The sequence below is a fragment of the Coregonus lavaretus genome, assembly GCF_964263955.1.
Source record: "Coregonus lavaretus genome assembly, chromosome: 36".
Taxonomy (NCBI): domain Eukaryota; kingdom Metazoa; phylum Chordata; class Actinopteri; order Salmoniformes; family Salmonidae; genus Coregonus; species Coregonus lavaretus.
In genome coordinates, this window is record NC_140023.1 from 466,800 (window position 1) to 483,254 (window position 16,455).

Sequence of the window (16,455 nt, forward strand, 5' to 3'; positions counted from 1 at the left end):
TATAAATAAGAATCTCTAAATTGGGTAAATAGTATTTGGGGCTGTATTTTGCATCATTCAAATTTGCCACTACAGTTCAGGGAATTTACACCAAGATGTTAGACACACACAGGGATGACAAGACATGCATTCAAGGCATGATTTACACACCCATGTCCAACAAAGCTGCAGTTTTCTCTCTGTATCTCTCTCTCAATTCAATTCAAAGGGCTTTATTGGCATGGGAAACATGTTTACATTGCCAAAGCAAGTGAAATAGATAAAAAACACAAGTTAAATAAACAATTACACTCACAAAATTCCAAAGGAATAGAGACATTTCAGCTGTCATATTATGACTATATACAGTGTTGTAATGATGTGCAAATAGTTAAAGTACAAAAGGGAAAATAAGTAAACATAAATATGGTGTTTGTCTTCACTGGTTTCCCTTTTCTTGTGGCAACAGGACACAAATCTCGCTGCTGTGATGCCACACCGTGGTATTTCACCCAGTAGATATGTGAGTTTATCAAAATTGGATTTGCTTCCTTTTAGGTGGTTGTAGAATTTAACAGATATTTTCTAGATTTTGATCATTAGCGGTTATCGGCCTAATTCTGCTCTGCATGCATTATTTAGTGTTTTACATTGTACATGCATATTTTTGCAGAATTCTGCATGCTTAGTCTCAATTTGGGGTTTGTCCCATTTTGTGAATTCTTGGTTGGTGAGCTGACCCAGGCCTCACAACCGTAAAGGACAATGGGTTCTGAAAGTTAAAGTTCTAGTTTAAGTTTCAAGTTCAGTAAAGGAATCTAAGAAATGTATAAGAGAGCTCTGCACTGCCACTGGGGGAACATGAGTTTGACAGCTATGCAGCCTGTGCAGGGTGTGCTATGTAACTTAAAACAAACAGTGACATAGTGTCAAGAGGGCCCACCCTGTGTTTCCTCACATCTGCCCTCTGACAGGACAAGGTGGTGCTCCCTTCCAAAAGGAGTGCCTATAGTGAGTAAACCATGACATAATAAGTCTCCTCTGCTGCTCTCAAAAGACAGGAATGTTGCCTGGGTGGTGGAATAATACACAGCCGAACTGCTGCAACTGAAGACTGCTGGATAAACTTGAGATTCCACAGTGAAGATGAGGAGCCAGGTGTGTGGATGACTGACTCTGCTGTGGAAGAATCTAGAGGCAGAGATCTTCACAGTGCCAGACTGAGACCGACAGTGTCTGGGCCCGGAGCGTCCCCACTGTACTTCTACTGCTGCTGGTCTCTCTCACCGAACTACCAAGACATGGTCCTCTGGAGTCTACTCCCCATCTCCCTCTCCTTGGTGTCTCTCATTGGAACCTGGGTGACGTAAGTTAAACAATAATATATCTATATTTTCCTTCTAATCTTTTATAAGACCATAGATAACATGTACTTGAGCTACTTGACTTAGATTTCTGTCACATGTAAATATTGTGTCAAATAAAATAAAATAATTCTAAAGTGCAATTAATATGCCAGTATATGTTTTTCCATTAATCTCATCATTCACATGGTCTCCTGATGACTATAGCTAGGTTTCCATCCAATTGGCGACAGATTTTCTTGCGAATATTAAAACATCTACATGAAAATAATATGCGCATTTTCCATCAAATTGACCTGTTGCAGATACAAGTCTGTGTGTGATGACGTAATGCACATAAAAACAACGTTTGCGGTTAAATTCCCATGTAGGGCCTACCGAATAAAAAATACAAGTAAAATGTGTTTCCATCGGATTTTCAACTCTACTGATGGTATTCTCACAAAAATTGTTGGGGGGGAATACAATTACAAATAGATAAGTGGGGCATCACATCAGCTAAACATAGAGGGAAAGGGATATACCCTTCAATGTAAACGTTTTTTATAGCCTATATATAGGCCTATATATAATTGTATTCTGCAATTTAAATTGAAATGTAAGCTAAGCCTTTGTAAATATTTGATGTACACTGAGGTTTATTCAGAGTTCACTTTGGTATATGTGTATGTTTTTATTTATATAACAGTTTTTATTATTTTAAAAGATCAGCTTTTGGAGAGTGTTAGTGGCAAATGTTTACACGCTTCTCTTGAATGTAGGCCTATAAACTGGTCAGGTTCTGCAGAACAGCACTTTTTTTGAGGAGCTTTGCTATTTTGATAAGGTACTGTTTGATACTGTGTTTATAAATCCATGTTATGTACAACGTTATGCACTGAACTTGTATTTGAATGTGAAATGAAAATAATAATTATTTTCCAATAATAATAATAATAATAATAATAATATATATATATATATATATATAGCGAGTGTGCCCACTCCGGTATTGGAACCTGTGCTCTAACCAACAGCATACGTATAGCCTACATTATGAGATTATGATGGACTAAAGAGCAAGATTATTTTTTACTTGTCAAATGGCAGCCAAGCATCGATGATTCACCATAATAATAAAACATCGCTATTTATTGGAATGGAGCATCAAGTTCATCACTTTGCACTTTAACCACCCTGTGAAGTTAGTTAATCATAATTTATTTAATATGTAGCATAAACTGCGTGCTTTCCTGAGGAGTCGTAGTGGTAGGACCACACAACACGTTATCGCTTGACTCCAAGTTTACTTCGATATGATGGTTATTATAACAATATTTGCGCATACAAGCGTTTCCAGAGACTTAATTAATGTTACCTACACACAAGATCCCACATTGTCTAGCATATTTTGTTTAGTCAACATTTGGAAAGTTTACCGAACCCAGAGTGGACACATTTGTTATATAATGCAGCAGTTTTTGTGACAAAACCATCAGTAGAGTTGAAAATGCGATGGAAACCCATTTAACTTGTATTTGTCATTCAGTACATGGGAATTTAACAGCAAAATAATAGTTTATGTGCACTACGTCCTCACGCACAGCCTTTTATCTGCAACAAGTACATTTGATGGAAACATCTCTGGTGGGAAAATGCACATGCTGTTTTTAGAGTATTCACATGAAATTTGATGGAAACCTAGCTATTGAAAAACTCACTTTTATTACAAGCAATAATACAGTATGAGCTGAACATTGATATAGCTCAAAACTTTCTTCTCAGATTTACATTTCTGATTTTTTTTGTGTCAATAGCTAGGTTTCCATCCAATTGGCGACAGATTTGCATGCGAATATTATAAAATCTGTATTAAAATAATACGCGCATTTTCCCACCAGAGATGCGTTTCCATCAAAAGTAACAGTGGTGGCCTCCTGAGTGGCGCAGCGGTCTAAGGCACTGCATCGCAGTGACTACAGACCTGGGTTCGATCCCAGGCTGTGTCATAACCGGCTGTGACCGGGAGTCCCATAGGGCGGCGCACGATAGGCCCAGCGTCGCCCGGGTTAGGGAAGGGTTTGGCCGGCCTGACTTCTGTCGTCAGTTGAACGGTGTTTCCTCCGAAACATTGGTGCGGCTGGCTTCCGGGTTAAGCGGGCGGGTGTTAAGAAGGGCGGTTAGGCGGGTCATGTTTTGGAGGATGCATGACTGGACCTTCGCCTCTCGCGAGCCCGTTGGGAAGTTGCAGCGAAGCGAATTGGATATCACGAAAAAGCTGATAAAATACAACAAACAAGTAATAATACCCTTAGACCACCTTGCAACCATCCCCGTGCTCTGTCACAGAATGTGCTGCATGTGACAAACATAACTTTCAAGAAAGAACACAGAGTATACCTGTAGAAGGGGGGCTCAGTAGCTCAGTTGGTTGAGCATGGCGCTTGCAACGCCAGGGTTGTGGGTTCGATTCCCACGGGGGGCAAGTATGAAAAATTTATGCACTCACTAACTGTAAGTCGCTCTGGATAAGAGCTAAGTAATGTAAATGTAGAGTCAGAGCCAACACCTTAGACCCCACATTACAACGTGCAAAACATAAACCAATTGTTTCATTTAGTACATTGTGAGACGTGATTTAACCTTCATAGTCAGAGGACACTGTACAGTTCTGTATTTTGTTACTTGTTGATCGCTCTAGATGTGAAGCATAAAGGAAAAGGTTCTATGCGTTCATGTTGAGACATTTGATTCAACCTTTGTTTATCCTCAGAGGGCACTGTCAGGGTACTTTCTTATTGACTCTGGTTGACTGCCTGTAAAGGCAACACAGATATGGATGGAGTGGCTTGGTAACAGGGCTGCTAATAATATTCTAACCACCTCCATCTGTGTACTTTTGCTTAGTCACCCACATCAGTTCCTGGTTACTTATTGAACCTCAAGGTTATCAGTGTTCATTAATGGGAGCGTACTGTATATCATATTATACATTTAAAAACCATACATCCTAAGAGAATTAGGCACTTTAATCATATCAAATGAGTGTGTTTGTTTTGTTGTTTCAGGTATGGCCTGGCATACAGCTATGACCATGTGTGTTCCCTCAACAACTGGTGCGTTGTGTTCTGTTTGTGAGATTTCCTACAGACCATTGTGATTGGTTCTTTCAGCCAATTCTATGTCAATGAAATACATCGCATTAATGTAACACAAGCATACAGATGTAGGATATTAATTTGATCACCCTTTTGCAGGATAACTTTCCTGCAGGGCAGGACATGTTAAACTTGTAGTGTATTTGAGGTATAAATAGGCTTTTGAAGTATGTCATTTTCCCTTATGAAAAATGTATCAACCCCTACATAAATGTCCTGCTGTAGCAAACTGGCTCAAATTAAGATCCTACATTTGTATTTCTAAAGCAGTGTTGTTCAACCCTAGTTCTGGAGATCCACAGGGTATGCAGCCTATTTGTTTTAGCCCAGCACCAACACACCTGATTAAACTAATCCACTAATCATCAAATCAAATTTTATTTGTCACATTAACGTGTTTAGCAGATGTTATTGCGGGTGTAGCGAAATGCTTGTGCTTCTAGCTCCGACAGTGCAGTAATCAACTTGATTAACTGAAACAGGTGTGTTGCTGCTATTGGGTTGTAATAAAAGGCTGCACGCAACACCCTGTACCCTCCAAGACCAGGGATGAAGACCACTATAGATAAAGAGAAGGTTAGGAACCATGATTATTTTCCATCCTCTGTTTTCAGGGCCCCTGGGAACCACTGCAGAGACAATACATCAATAGCATGTTGTCAAGTTCCAACCATAAGGTAACCATAGACCACTTAAATCAAGGTTAGGGTCAACTAACAGTATTTCATCTCATTCAGTTAAGAAAATGAAGAAACGTTTTTTGAAATTCCAGTCTAAAATTTTAATTGGACCTCCATTTTGAAGTTTGAGAATTTACTGAGTTCACATGGAATTTGAAATGTAATTATACTTTGAACTAACTCTGTTCAATTCACATCAGAACACTTAGTCAGCTTTCAACAGACATTCCTAGAATGTTCTCTGTCATCTTAATATTATTGTCACTGGGGAATTTCAGTATGGTGTGAAATAATGGTTTCTTACTCATGCTTTGGCCTTGTGTTTTGCAGCTCGAGTGGAACAAGCTTACCAGAAAGCTCATTGTTCACAGCCACCTTTAATGCTGGTTCATTTCTGTGTAAGTTTGTAGCTGTACAGATTGCCCACCCTACAGTATACACTACCGGTCAAAAGTTTTAGAACACCTACTCATTCAAGGGGTTTTCTTTATTTTTTACTATTTTCTACATTGTAGAATAACAGTGAAGACATCAAAACTATGAAATAACACATTTGGAATCATGTAGTAACCAAAGAAAGGGTTAAACAAATCAAAATATATTTTCTATTTATCACATTTCAGGAGAAGACCCAGATGCAGACAGTGTCAAAGTAACAAAAGTTTATTACAAAAACAGGGGGCAGGCAAACGACAGGTCAAGGGCAGGCAGAGGTCAGTAATCCAGATCAGAGTCCAAAAGGTACAGAACGGCAGGCAGTGTCAGGGTCAGGGCAGGCAGAGGTCAATAATCCAGGGTGGTGTGACAAGGTGCAGAACGGCAGGCAGGGTCAGGCAGAATGGTCAAAACCTGGAAAACTAGAAAACAGGAACTTGAGAAAGACAGGAGCAAGGGGAAAAACGCTGGTAGGTTTGACGAAACAAAATGAACTGGCAACAGACAAACAGAGAACATAGGTATAAATACACTGGGGATAATGGGGAAGATGGGCAACACCTGGAGGGGGATGGAGACAATCACAAAGACAGGTGAAACCAATCAGGGTGTGACAATATTTTAGATTCTTCAAATAGCCACCCTTTTCCTTGATGACAGCTTTGCACACTCTTGGCATTCTCTCAACCAGCTTCACCTGGAATGCTTTTCCAACAGTCTTGATGTAGTTCCCACACTTGTTGGCTGCTTTTCCTTCACTCTGCGGTCCGACTCATCCCAAACCATCTCAATTTGGTTGAGGTCGGAGGATTGTGGAGGCCAGGTCATCTAATGCAGCACTCCATCATTCTCCTTCTTGGGAAAATAGCTCTTACACAGCCTGGAGGTGTGTTGGGTCATTGTCCTGTTGAAAAACAAATGATAGTCCCACTAAGCCCAAACCAGATGGGATGGCGTATTGCTGCAGAATGCTGTGGTAGCCATGCTGAGTAAGTGTGCCTTGAATTCTAAGTAAAGCAAAGCACCCCCACACCATCACACCTCCTCCACCATGCTTTACGGTGGGAAATAGACATGCAGAGATCATCCGTTCACCCGCACCGCGTCTCACAAAGACACAGCGGTTGGAACCAAAAATCTCCAATTTGGACAGATTTCCACCGGTCTAATGTCCATTGCTCGTGTTTCTTGGCCCAAGCAAGTCTCTTCTTATTATTGGTGTCCTTTAGTAGTGGTTTCTTTGCAGTAATTCGACCATGAAGGCCTGATTCACACAGTCTCCTCTGAACAGTTGATGTTGAGATGTGTCTGTTACTTGAACTCTGTGAAGCATTTATTTGGGCTGCAATTTCTGAGGCTGGTAACTCTAATGAACTTATCCTCTGCAGCAGCGGTAACTCTGGGTCTTCCATTCCTGTGGCGGTCCTCATGAGAGCCAGTTTCATCATAGCGCTTTATGTTTTTTGCGACTGCACTTGAAGAAACTTTCAAAGTTCTTGACATTTTCTGTATTGACTGACCTTCATGTCTTAAAGTAACGATGGACTGTCGTTTCTCTTTGCTTATTTGAGCTGTTCTTGCCATAATATGGACTTGGTCTTTTACCAAATAGGGCTATCTTCTGTATACCCCCCCCACACACACACACACACCTTGTCACAACACAACTGATTGGCTCAAACACATTAAGAAGAAAATACATTCCACAAATTTACTTTTAAGAAGGCACACCTGTTAATTGAAATGCATTCCAGGTGACTACCTCTTGAAGCTGGTTGAGAGAATGCCAAGAGTGTGCAAAGCTGTCATCAAGGCAAAGGGTGGCTATTTGAAGAATCTTAAATATAAAATATATTTTGATTTGCCTAATACTTTTTTGGTTACTACATGATTCCATATGTGTTATTTCATCGTTTTGATGTCTTCACTATTATTCTATAATGTAGAAATAGTCAAAATAAATAAAGACCCTTGAATGAGTAGGTGTTGTAAAACTTTTGACCGGTAGTGTACATACACAGGTCCTACTGGATCTCAATGCACTATGCAGATGTCTGTACTGATACAAAGATGACAGTATTAAGGATATGTACTCATAATATACTTAGATGTAATTTTACCCCAAGGTCACCCTTAAAACGGTTTGGTATGTCAGATTTCCTATCAAACGTGTTGTTTGTCCTGCTGAGGAAACATCTACCAAAACTAAAGTTTTAACAAGTTGATTGTTATTGTTGTGTCATTTAATTATAATCATATAATCACATTGTTTTAGATCAGATGTGATGTTGCACCTATTGTTTATACATGTAATAAACATCTTATGAACATTTGATCAATTACACTATGTTATAGATGCATTATAATAACTATTTTTTTAGTTATGGTGTTCTGTATCTTCCACCATGCTCACATCATGGAGAGGAACAGTGTCCACTCCATGCTCAGTAGAATCGCCCTGGTGTTTGGTGGAGTGGCAGCCGTCGGGGCCTTTGTGGCTGGGAACTGCAACGTAAGTACTTCCTGCACATGCAGGGGTGTCATGCAATACAATATTGGGGTGAGCTTTGACAAGTATATGTGTTTTAAAGAGCAAACGAGGGTGTACAGTACATGATACTGCCAAAACGAATTCTGCTCGTAGACAGAGACATCGAGCAAGTAAAGTAAACTCTCTGACACAGAGTCCCCTCAGGGTGTCTGTCGTCTTGGTCGACAGGGAGAGAGTGAGTGAAGCGTAAGGACACATTTAGGAGTCTGGCACGCGAGGTTAAACCGAACTTCACAGGTATGAAAAAAAAAAACTTCAATCCAGGAGTAGGTTAGGGAAAGACAAAAAGGTCTATCAAGTTTAAAGTGTACTTTGAATTGGCACTCTACTGACACTGACAAGGTGTGTTAACAATATCTCCTGAGGTGCGGTTCAATTAAATCTTGAATTATGAACAAAGAGAGGAGTGGCAGCAAAGCAAACAAACATCTATGACACGTTTGGTAGGTTTGTTAATGTGTGCAGACATACCTACGGATGGCAGAACATCAGTGGAAAAGTACAATAGACATGTCAATGTGTACCTTTTTGATATTTTTTGTGTGTGGGTATTTTACCCCCTTTTTCGTGGTATCCAATCGCTGCAACTCCCGTACGGACACGAGAGCCGTGCGTCCTCCAAAACACAACCGAGCCGCACTGCTTCTTGACACAATGCCCGCTTAACCTGGAAGCCAGCCGCACCAATGTGTCGGAGGAAACACTGTACACCTTGCGACCGAAGTCAGCGTGCACTGCGCCCGGCCCGCCACAAGAGTCGCTAGTGCGCGATGGGACAAGAACATCAACCCCTCCACTGCCGGTCAAACCCTCCCTTAACCTGGACGACGCTGGGCCAATTGTGCGCCGCTCCTTTTGGTCTCCCGGTCGCTGCAACAGAGCCTGGACTCGAACCAGGATCTCTAGTGGCACAGCTAGCACTGCGAAGCAGCGCCTTAGACAACTGCGCCACTCTGGAGGCCAATGTGTATCTTTTTGACATTATTTCATAGACGTAGACAGATAATTCACCACAAAATCAAAGATTGTCAGATGTTTTCTTCAGAAGAAGATCATGCAGGGAGTCTCTTGCCTTTTGTCTCTTCTTTGGGAACAGCCCAGCTAGCACATTTGGTTCCTTGGAAGTTGTGGAAACGTATGTTTTTGGTTTCACATTGGTTGGCCATATGTTTCCTGACCGGGAAAATTGAAAGTTTTTTAAACGTTCTGAGAACAGAAGTACAAATTTTGCCTGTTCTGGGAACATTTAATTTTAGGTTGCAGGGAGGTTCTGAGAACGTTTTACTCTGGTTCCTTGAAAGTTTTCCTGGGAGGTTTTATTAACGCTCTGTGAACTGAAATTATAGGTTATTTGGAGGTTTTTAAATAACTCCCTTAAAACTTTCAACTAAAAAGGGATTAAATTAGATTTTTTTTCTACAGATCTACATAACCTACTCCACATTTTCAAAGTGAAAGAAAGTTATAGAACATTCCAGAAATATCATAATTGGATAGGTCTCCACCCCCCTGAGTTAAAACTTGGTGGAAGCACCTTTGGCAGCCATTACAGCTGTGAATCCTTTTCATTAAGATTCTACCAACTTTGCATAACTCTTAAGGCAACATATACAGTGGGGAAAACAAGTATTTAGTCAGACATTTACATTTTACATTTTAGTCATTTAGCAGACGCTCTTATCCAGAGCGACTTACAGTTAGTGATTACATATTTTTTTTTTTATACTGGCCCCCCGTGGGAATCGAATCCACAACCCTGGCGTTGCAAACATGCTCTATCAACTGAGCTACATCCCTGCCGGCCATTCCCTCCCCTACCCTAGACGACGCTGGGCCAATTGTGCGCCGCCCATGAGTCTCCTGGTCGCGGCCGGCTGCGACAGAGCCTGGATTCGAACCAGGATCTCTAGTGGCACAGTTAGCACTGCGATGCAGTGCCTTAGACCACTGCGCCACTCAGGAGTCAGCTACCTATTGTGCAAGTTCTCCCACTTAAAAAGATGAGAGAGGCCTGTAATTTTCATCATAGGTACAAGTCAACTATGACAGACAAAATGAGGAAAAAAAATCCAGAAAATCACATTGTAGGATTTTTAATGAATTTATTTGCAAATTATGGTGGAAAATAAGTATTTGGTCAATAACAAAAGTTTCTCAATACTTTGTTATATACCCTTTGTTGGCAATGACACAGATCAAACGTTTTCTGTAAGTCTTCACAAAGTTTTCACACACTGTTGCTGGTATTTTGGCCCATTCCTCCATGCAGATCTCCTCTAGAGCAGTGATGTTTTGGGGCTGTCGCTGGGCAACACAGACTTTCAACTCCCTCCAAATATTTTCTATGGGGTTGAGATCTGGAGACTGGCTAGGCCACTCCAGGACCTTGAAATGCTTCTTACGAAGCCACTCCTTCGTTGCCCGGGCGGTGTGTTTGGGATCATTGTCATGCTGAAAGACCCAGCCACGTTTCATCTTCAATGCCCTTGCTGATGGAAGGAGGTTTTCACTCAAAATCTCACGATACATGGCCCCATTCATTCTTTCCTTTACACGGATCAGTCATCCTGGTCCCTTTGCAGAAAAACAGCCCCAAAGCATGATGTTTCCACCCCCATGCTTCACAGTAGGTATGGTGATCTTTGGATGCAACTCAGCATTCTTTGTCCTCCAAATACGACGAGTTGAGTTTTTACCAACAAGTTCTATTTTGGTTTCATCTGACCATATGACATTCTACCAATCCTCTTCTGGATCATCCAAATGCACTCTAGCAAACTTCAGACGGGCCTGGACATGTACTGGCTTAAGCAGGGGGACACGTCTTGCACTGCAGGATTTGAGTCCCTGGCGGCGTAGTGTGTTACTGATGGTAGGATTTGTTACTTTGGTCCCAGCTCTCTGCAGGTCATTCACTAGGTCCCCCCGTGTGGTTCTGGGATTTTTGCTCACCGTTCTTGTGATCATTTTGACCCCACGTGGTGAGATCTTGCGTGGAGCCCCAGATCGAGGGAGATTATCAGTGGTCTTGTATGTCTTCCATTTCCTAATAATTGCTCCCACAGTTGATTTCTTCAAACCAAGATGCTTACCTATTGCAGATTCAGTCTTCCCAGCCTGGTGCAGGTCTACAATTTTGTTTCTGGTGTCCTTTGACAGCTCTTTGGTCTTGGCCATAGTGGAGTTTGGAGTGTGACTGTTTGAGGTTGTGGACAGGTGTCTTTTATACTGATAACAAGTTCAAACAGGTGCCATTAATACAGGTAACGAGTGGAGGACAGAGGAGCCTCTTAAAGAAGAAGTTACAGGTCTGTGAGAGCCAGAAATCTTGCTTGTTTGTAGGTGACCAAATACTTATTTTCCACCATAATTTTCAAATAAATTCATTAAAAATCCTACAATGTGTTTTTCTGGATTTTCTTTCTCCAATTTGTCTGTCATAGTTGACGTGTACCTATGATGAAAATTACAGGCCTCTCTCATCTTTTTAAGTGGGAGAACTTGCACAATTGGTGGCTGACTAAATACTTTTTTTCCCCACTGTATCCTTCGTTTTTGTCAAAATTGCTCAGGCAATTTCTGAGGCTGATAACTCTAATGAACATATCCTCTGCAGCAGAGGTAACTCTGGGTCTTCCATTCCTGTGGTGGTCCTCATGAGAGCTAGTTTCATCATAGCGCTTGATGGTTTTGCAACTGCACTTGAAGAAACTTTCAAAGTTCTTGAAATGTTCCATATTGACTGACCTTCATGTCTTAAAGTAATGATGGACTGTCGTTTCTCTTTGCTTATTTGAGCTGTTCTTGCCATAATATGGACTTGGTCTTTTACCAAATAGGGCTAACCCTACCTTGTCACAAGACAACTGATTGGCTCAAACACATTAATAAGGAAAGAAATTCCACAAATTAACTTTTAAGAAGGCACACCTGTTAATTGAAATGCATTCCAGGTGACTACCTCATGAAGCTGGTTGAGAGAATGCCAAGAGTGTGTAAAGCTGTCATCAAGGCAAAAGGTGGCTATTTGAAGAATATCAAATACATTTTGATTTGTTTAACACTCTTGTGATTACTACATGATTCCATATGTGTTATTTCATAGTTTTGATGTCTTCACTAATATTCTACAATGTAAAAAATAGTAAAAATAAAGAATGTTCTCTGTCACCGAAACATATCCACCATTGAAGAATTTGAGTATTGTGTGACAAGTGCTTTGGCTTTGTGTTTTGCAGCTCGAGTGGAACAAGTTACCTAGAATAGCTAAACGTTAACTTGTCTTAAGCCTCTCCTCCAGCCAGGGTAACTGATTACCTGATACTAATTGTAACCTGTCTGTCCTCTCTCCTCCAGCCCGAGTACCTGAAGCTGGCCCATTACCTGGGGGCTGCGGTGAGCTTCCTGTGTATCTGTTTCTACAGTCTGCTCCTCACGGTGCTCACAAGGAAGTGTGTTCTGACCCGGATGGAGTGGTTCCTCTACCCAGCACGGGTCATCTCTACTGGGGTCCAGATCATCGTCACCATTGGCTGTATCCTTTCACCTGCACTGATTAACATTATAACCCTAACCCCTGAACCCAGACCTTTATAACTAGCGATGTTGTGGTAAAAAAAAAAGGTGCTTAAATGCTAAAGTAAAGTAACTCTCCCTATACTTTCAATACATTATTCCGCAAAAAGTGGGTAAAAAAGGTTTACCCTTCACTACATAACTGCTTATAACAACACAATGCAAGAAGAGTGTCCGCTTCCATACTTCTTCAACTTCAACAGGCCCTGAAAGGCACAGTTCTAGGTAGTAGGGGATAACAAGATACTGAACCTTAACAGTGAGGATGCCTATCTGTGTGTTTATCTGTTTACTGATGCGAAATGTTTTAATTTCTTCAACGTCTTTTGCCTTGTAGAGATTGTATTTCCTTGTTCCTTGGAACATATGCGTAGGTTCCTATAAACATAAACTCGATGAGGGTATGCCATAACCTGTCACCCAACAACTTCTGTTCCCCTTTCTTGACCTCTGACCCCTCTAGACACCATCTTGTTTGTACAGGAGGAATACATGTACAAGCACTCAGCGGCCGTGTTTGAGTGGATAATGAGTGTTAACCTGGAGCTGTTTGAGCTCAGCTTCGCTGTGGAGTTCTGTTTTTTCTCCTCCTCCATGTTGTCCACGCTGCTGGGGAAGAGAGATGAGGAGAAGCCTATCCTTCTGGCCTGAGGAGAGAAGATGCTGCTGGGCTGGCTACTGTAAGAGACACTGGGGTCTAGTTCATTAGGCATGAAATTGAAAAAAAAACAGTCCGAAACAGAGAGAGACTAGCTGGACTTCATTGTCATTTTAAAACATTTTGTTATGGTGTGCCCTAATGACACGACCCAGTAGTTTGCAAACTTTTCTGTGTTGTGACAGATCTAAAGCTTGTGGAATTGGACCAACCAAGTAAAGGGAACAATTGTTTGTAACCAGGACCCAGTCTGACTGCGATCAAAAACAAATCAGCTGAATAGGCCACGACCCACCGTTTGGAAAACACTGACGTAGGGGCATCATGAGGATCATATATTTGATCTTTGACTTTGCTCCTGGACCAACTCACATTTTTTAGGATTATTTATTTATCAAAACATTTTTTATCAGGGCTGACATTGTTCTTATGCAGCCCCTAAAGACAAACAGAAAAAGGAGTTCTTCCTGTCACACCAAATCAATGTACTTCGTCTTGGGGAGTATATCTGGATGCTTTCAAAAGGGAAAACTGTTGATCCTACAATCTTCTTAGCCACTGATGAACCAACACCAGAATACCTCAGCATTTGAGTAGTAGTCACTGTAAGCACTAAAGTCATTATTTCTGTTCCCATGTCCTGAATTGATCAAAGTGAAATGTCCCATTTGATGGGCCATGGAGAATGTTCAATGACGTTGTTAGCTCTTTTTTCAATATGTTGTCTATATGTTTAAACATGATATCTTGGTGGCATTACTGTGCTATTGAAGTATACCAGGTAACAACAACATAATTACTTGTTGTATAAAAATGTAATTGTCTGCATAGTAAAGTACTGAAGTGTAATGTTGCGATGGAATCTGAGCCCAGTGATCTCTTTTGACAGCCTTAACATTAAAAAGATGATCAAGTAGCTGATTTGTTTCTGAGTGGCAAGATGAGAAGCCAGTGATGATTCTAAACCTGCCATGGAACAGGGGGTGTAGTGGGAAGGATGCAGGCCTTTAGGTGTGGCCGTTGATTAATGAAAAGCTGTCTTTGTATTTGTGATAGATCATTCTGAAAATAACATATGTCTTAGCAAGGCGTCATACTTTGTTCCTTTGTTCTTCCTCTTTCTTACTGATGTATCGGTGTCCTTTTCTACAGTGGTCCTATTCAGGGCTTTTGTGCAACAACATATCATGGGACTACATGATTACATCTTCGCATTTCCCACTGGGCATTTTAGTAAACTTAAATAAAATAATGAACAAACCTGTTTGAAAAGCTAAAACTAAAATGATACTATTATCTTTGACTCCAAAACGAACAAAAAATGAACAAATAAACAATATGAATTATGTTCCGTTTTCGTTTTTTTCTTTGGCGGGGGGGGGGGGTTCTGATTGGGTTTTCAAGCTTATGAATCTGGAAGGAGATTGACTTTATCAATTTAAAGGTAGACTCAGCAAGATCAGCACCTCAGATATTGTGCGTGTTTGAGTGGTAAGGCTCAAGTTGAAGAATAAAGTCAGGGGGAGGTGCACATGCGACAGCCGAAAGTCAGACACTAATGTGGTTTTCCAACAGCAAGGCTCAGATCAACATGGCAGTGTTGCCATTGTTTATTAAAAGGTTTTCTTGATTATATACTGTTCATGTTTATAACCCCCACAAACTGAAATCATAATATATTAATATTATATGTGTACACATTGCTAGATTTTGCTCATACACAATCACACAGAGTATTGGATCATTTGCACGGGTGCGCTTCACGCTGCTACAACGCGGGAGCTACAGGACCAAAACAGGGGAGAAGTTTAGCCTCACGTTTCAACGTCTCCTGGTTGTTGAGGAAATTGACCCACTACTACTGTTTAGTTCGTGCATCTACGTCATCTCGCTGAGTCTACCTTTAAACCTAACCTATAATATAATATTCCATTAGGCAGACGCTTTTATCCAAAGCGACTTACAGTCATGTGTGCATACATTTTTACGTATGAACTGACCCATCACCTTATGCATTACTGCCCCATAGTTGCAAGAAGTGACATCCCCAAAACACATAAATTGCTCCTAGCATCCCAGTCATAGTCTACTTTCTGTCCCTAACACTAAAACTGAAACTAAATAATATAAAAAACGAAATATTTATTTGTATCAAACTTAAACAAAATAAAAATGAGTGAAGTGGATCTGAAACTAACTGAAACTAAACTGAATTTCAAATAAAATCTTAAAACTAACAGAAATAAAAACATAAAAACACAAAACTAAAATAACCTTGGTTTCCACATCAACACACCTCGCTCCAGGGTCTGACCTATTTATGTAATGCTTCAAAGGACACAGTACCCTGTTAATACCTGGTGCTAGGAGACAGTAGCTCTGTAGTGGAAAAATAGAGTGAACAAATGTGAACGATGATGAAGGCCAGTGAGGAAGATGCGTCTAGCAACTTGTTGACGCCAGCCTGGCATGTTGATTGAATATGGCATTGTCCGGATGGATGGCTGTATATTTGCATCTCACAGGAGAGCCACATGATCCCCCCCATGGCAATCTCCAGGAGTAGACGTTCTCACGGAAGTCCTGGGGTCACTGATGCCAGGAGAGGTGTGGTGACTGATGACAACTTGAATTGACGAAATGAACGTTACTGTGTGAATTAAATTGTCATGTTTGGATTGTTTCAAGAGTTCATAAAGAGCTTTGAATTTTGATATGTCTTATTGCATTGTATGTTTTCTGGTTGATGTATTTTTGAAGTGACTGGATTGAAATTGTATGTTGGGTTGACTGGTTATCAGGCACATTCCTGTTGTCCGGTCATAACATTCAAATTTAGTTGATTAGATACTAATCTGGGTGTGTAGTTCCTGCCTTTTGTTTTACTAGCAAAGTGCTAAGAAACGTTAATTCAGGTTGGGGGTGCATTCCTGCTTGAATTTGGTTAAAATGCTACCAAGCTCCTTTATGTATCAAAATGTATGCACTCACTAACTGTAAGTCGCTCTGGATAAGAGCGTCTGCTAAATGACTAAAATGTATCAGACACACATAGCCTTGTTTTTTTATATACAGT

General features: G+C 40.8%; 1 protein-coding gene across 1 annotated transcript; it reads left to right on the forward strand.

The window, feature by feature from the left end:
* The first annotated feature begins 1,240 nt into the window (after window positions 1-1,240).
* LOC311110761 (transmembrane protein 150A-like) lies at window positions 1,241-14,719 on the forward strand. Its single transcript, XM_084153324.1, has 7 exons — window positions 1,241-1,345; window positions 4,391-4,438; window positions 5,095-5,157; window positions 5,491-5,558; window positions 7,977-8,107; window positions 12,503-12,680; window positions 13,185-14,719. Exons 1-7 carry the CDS (start codon window positions 1,281-1,283, stop codon window positions 13,370-13,372), a joined length of 741 nt encoding a protein of 246 aa, XP_084009450.1. The 5' UTR covers window positions 1,241-1,280; the 3' UTR covers window positions 13,373-14,719.
* Window positions 14,720-16,455: the final 1,736 nt, after the last annotated feature.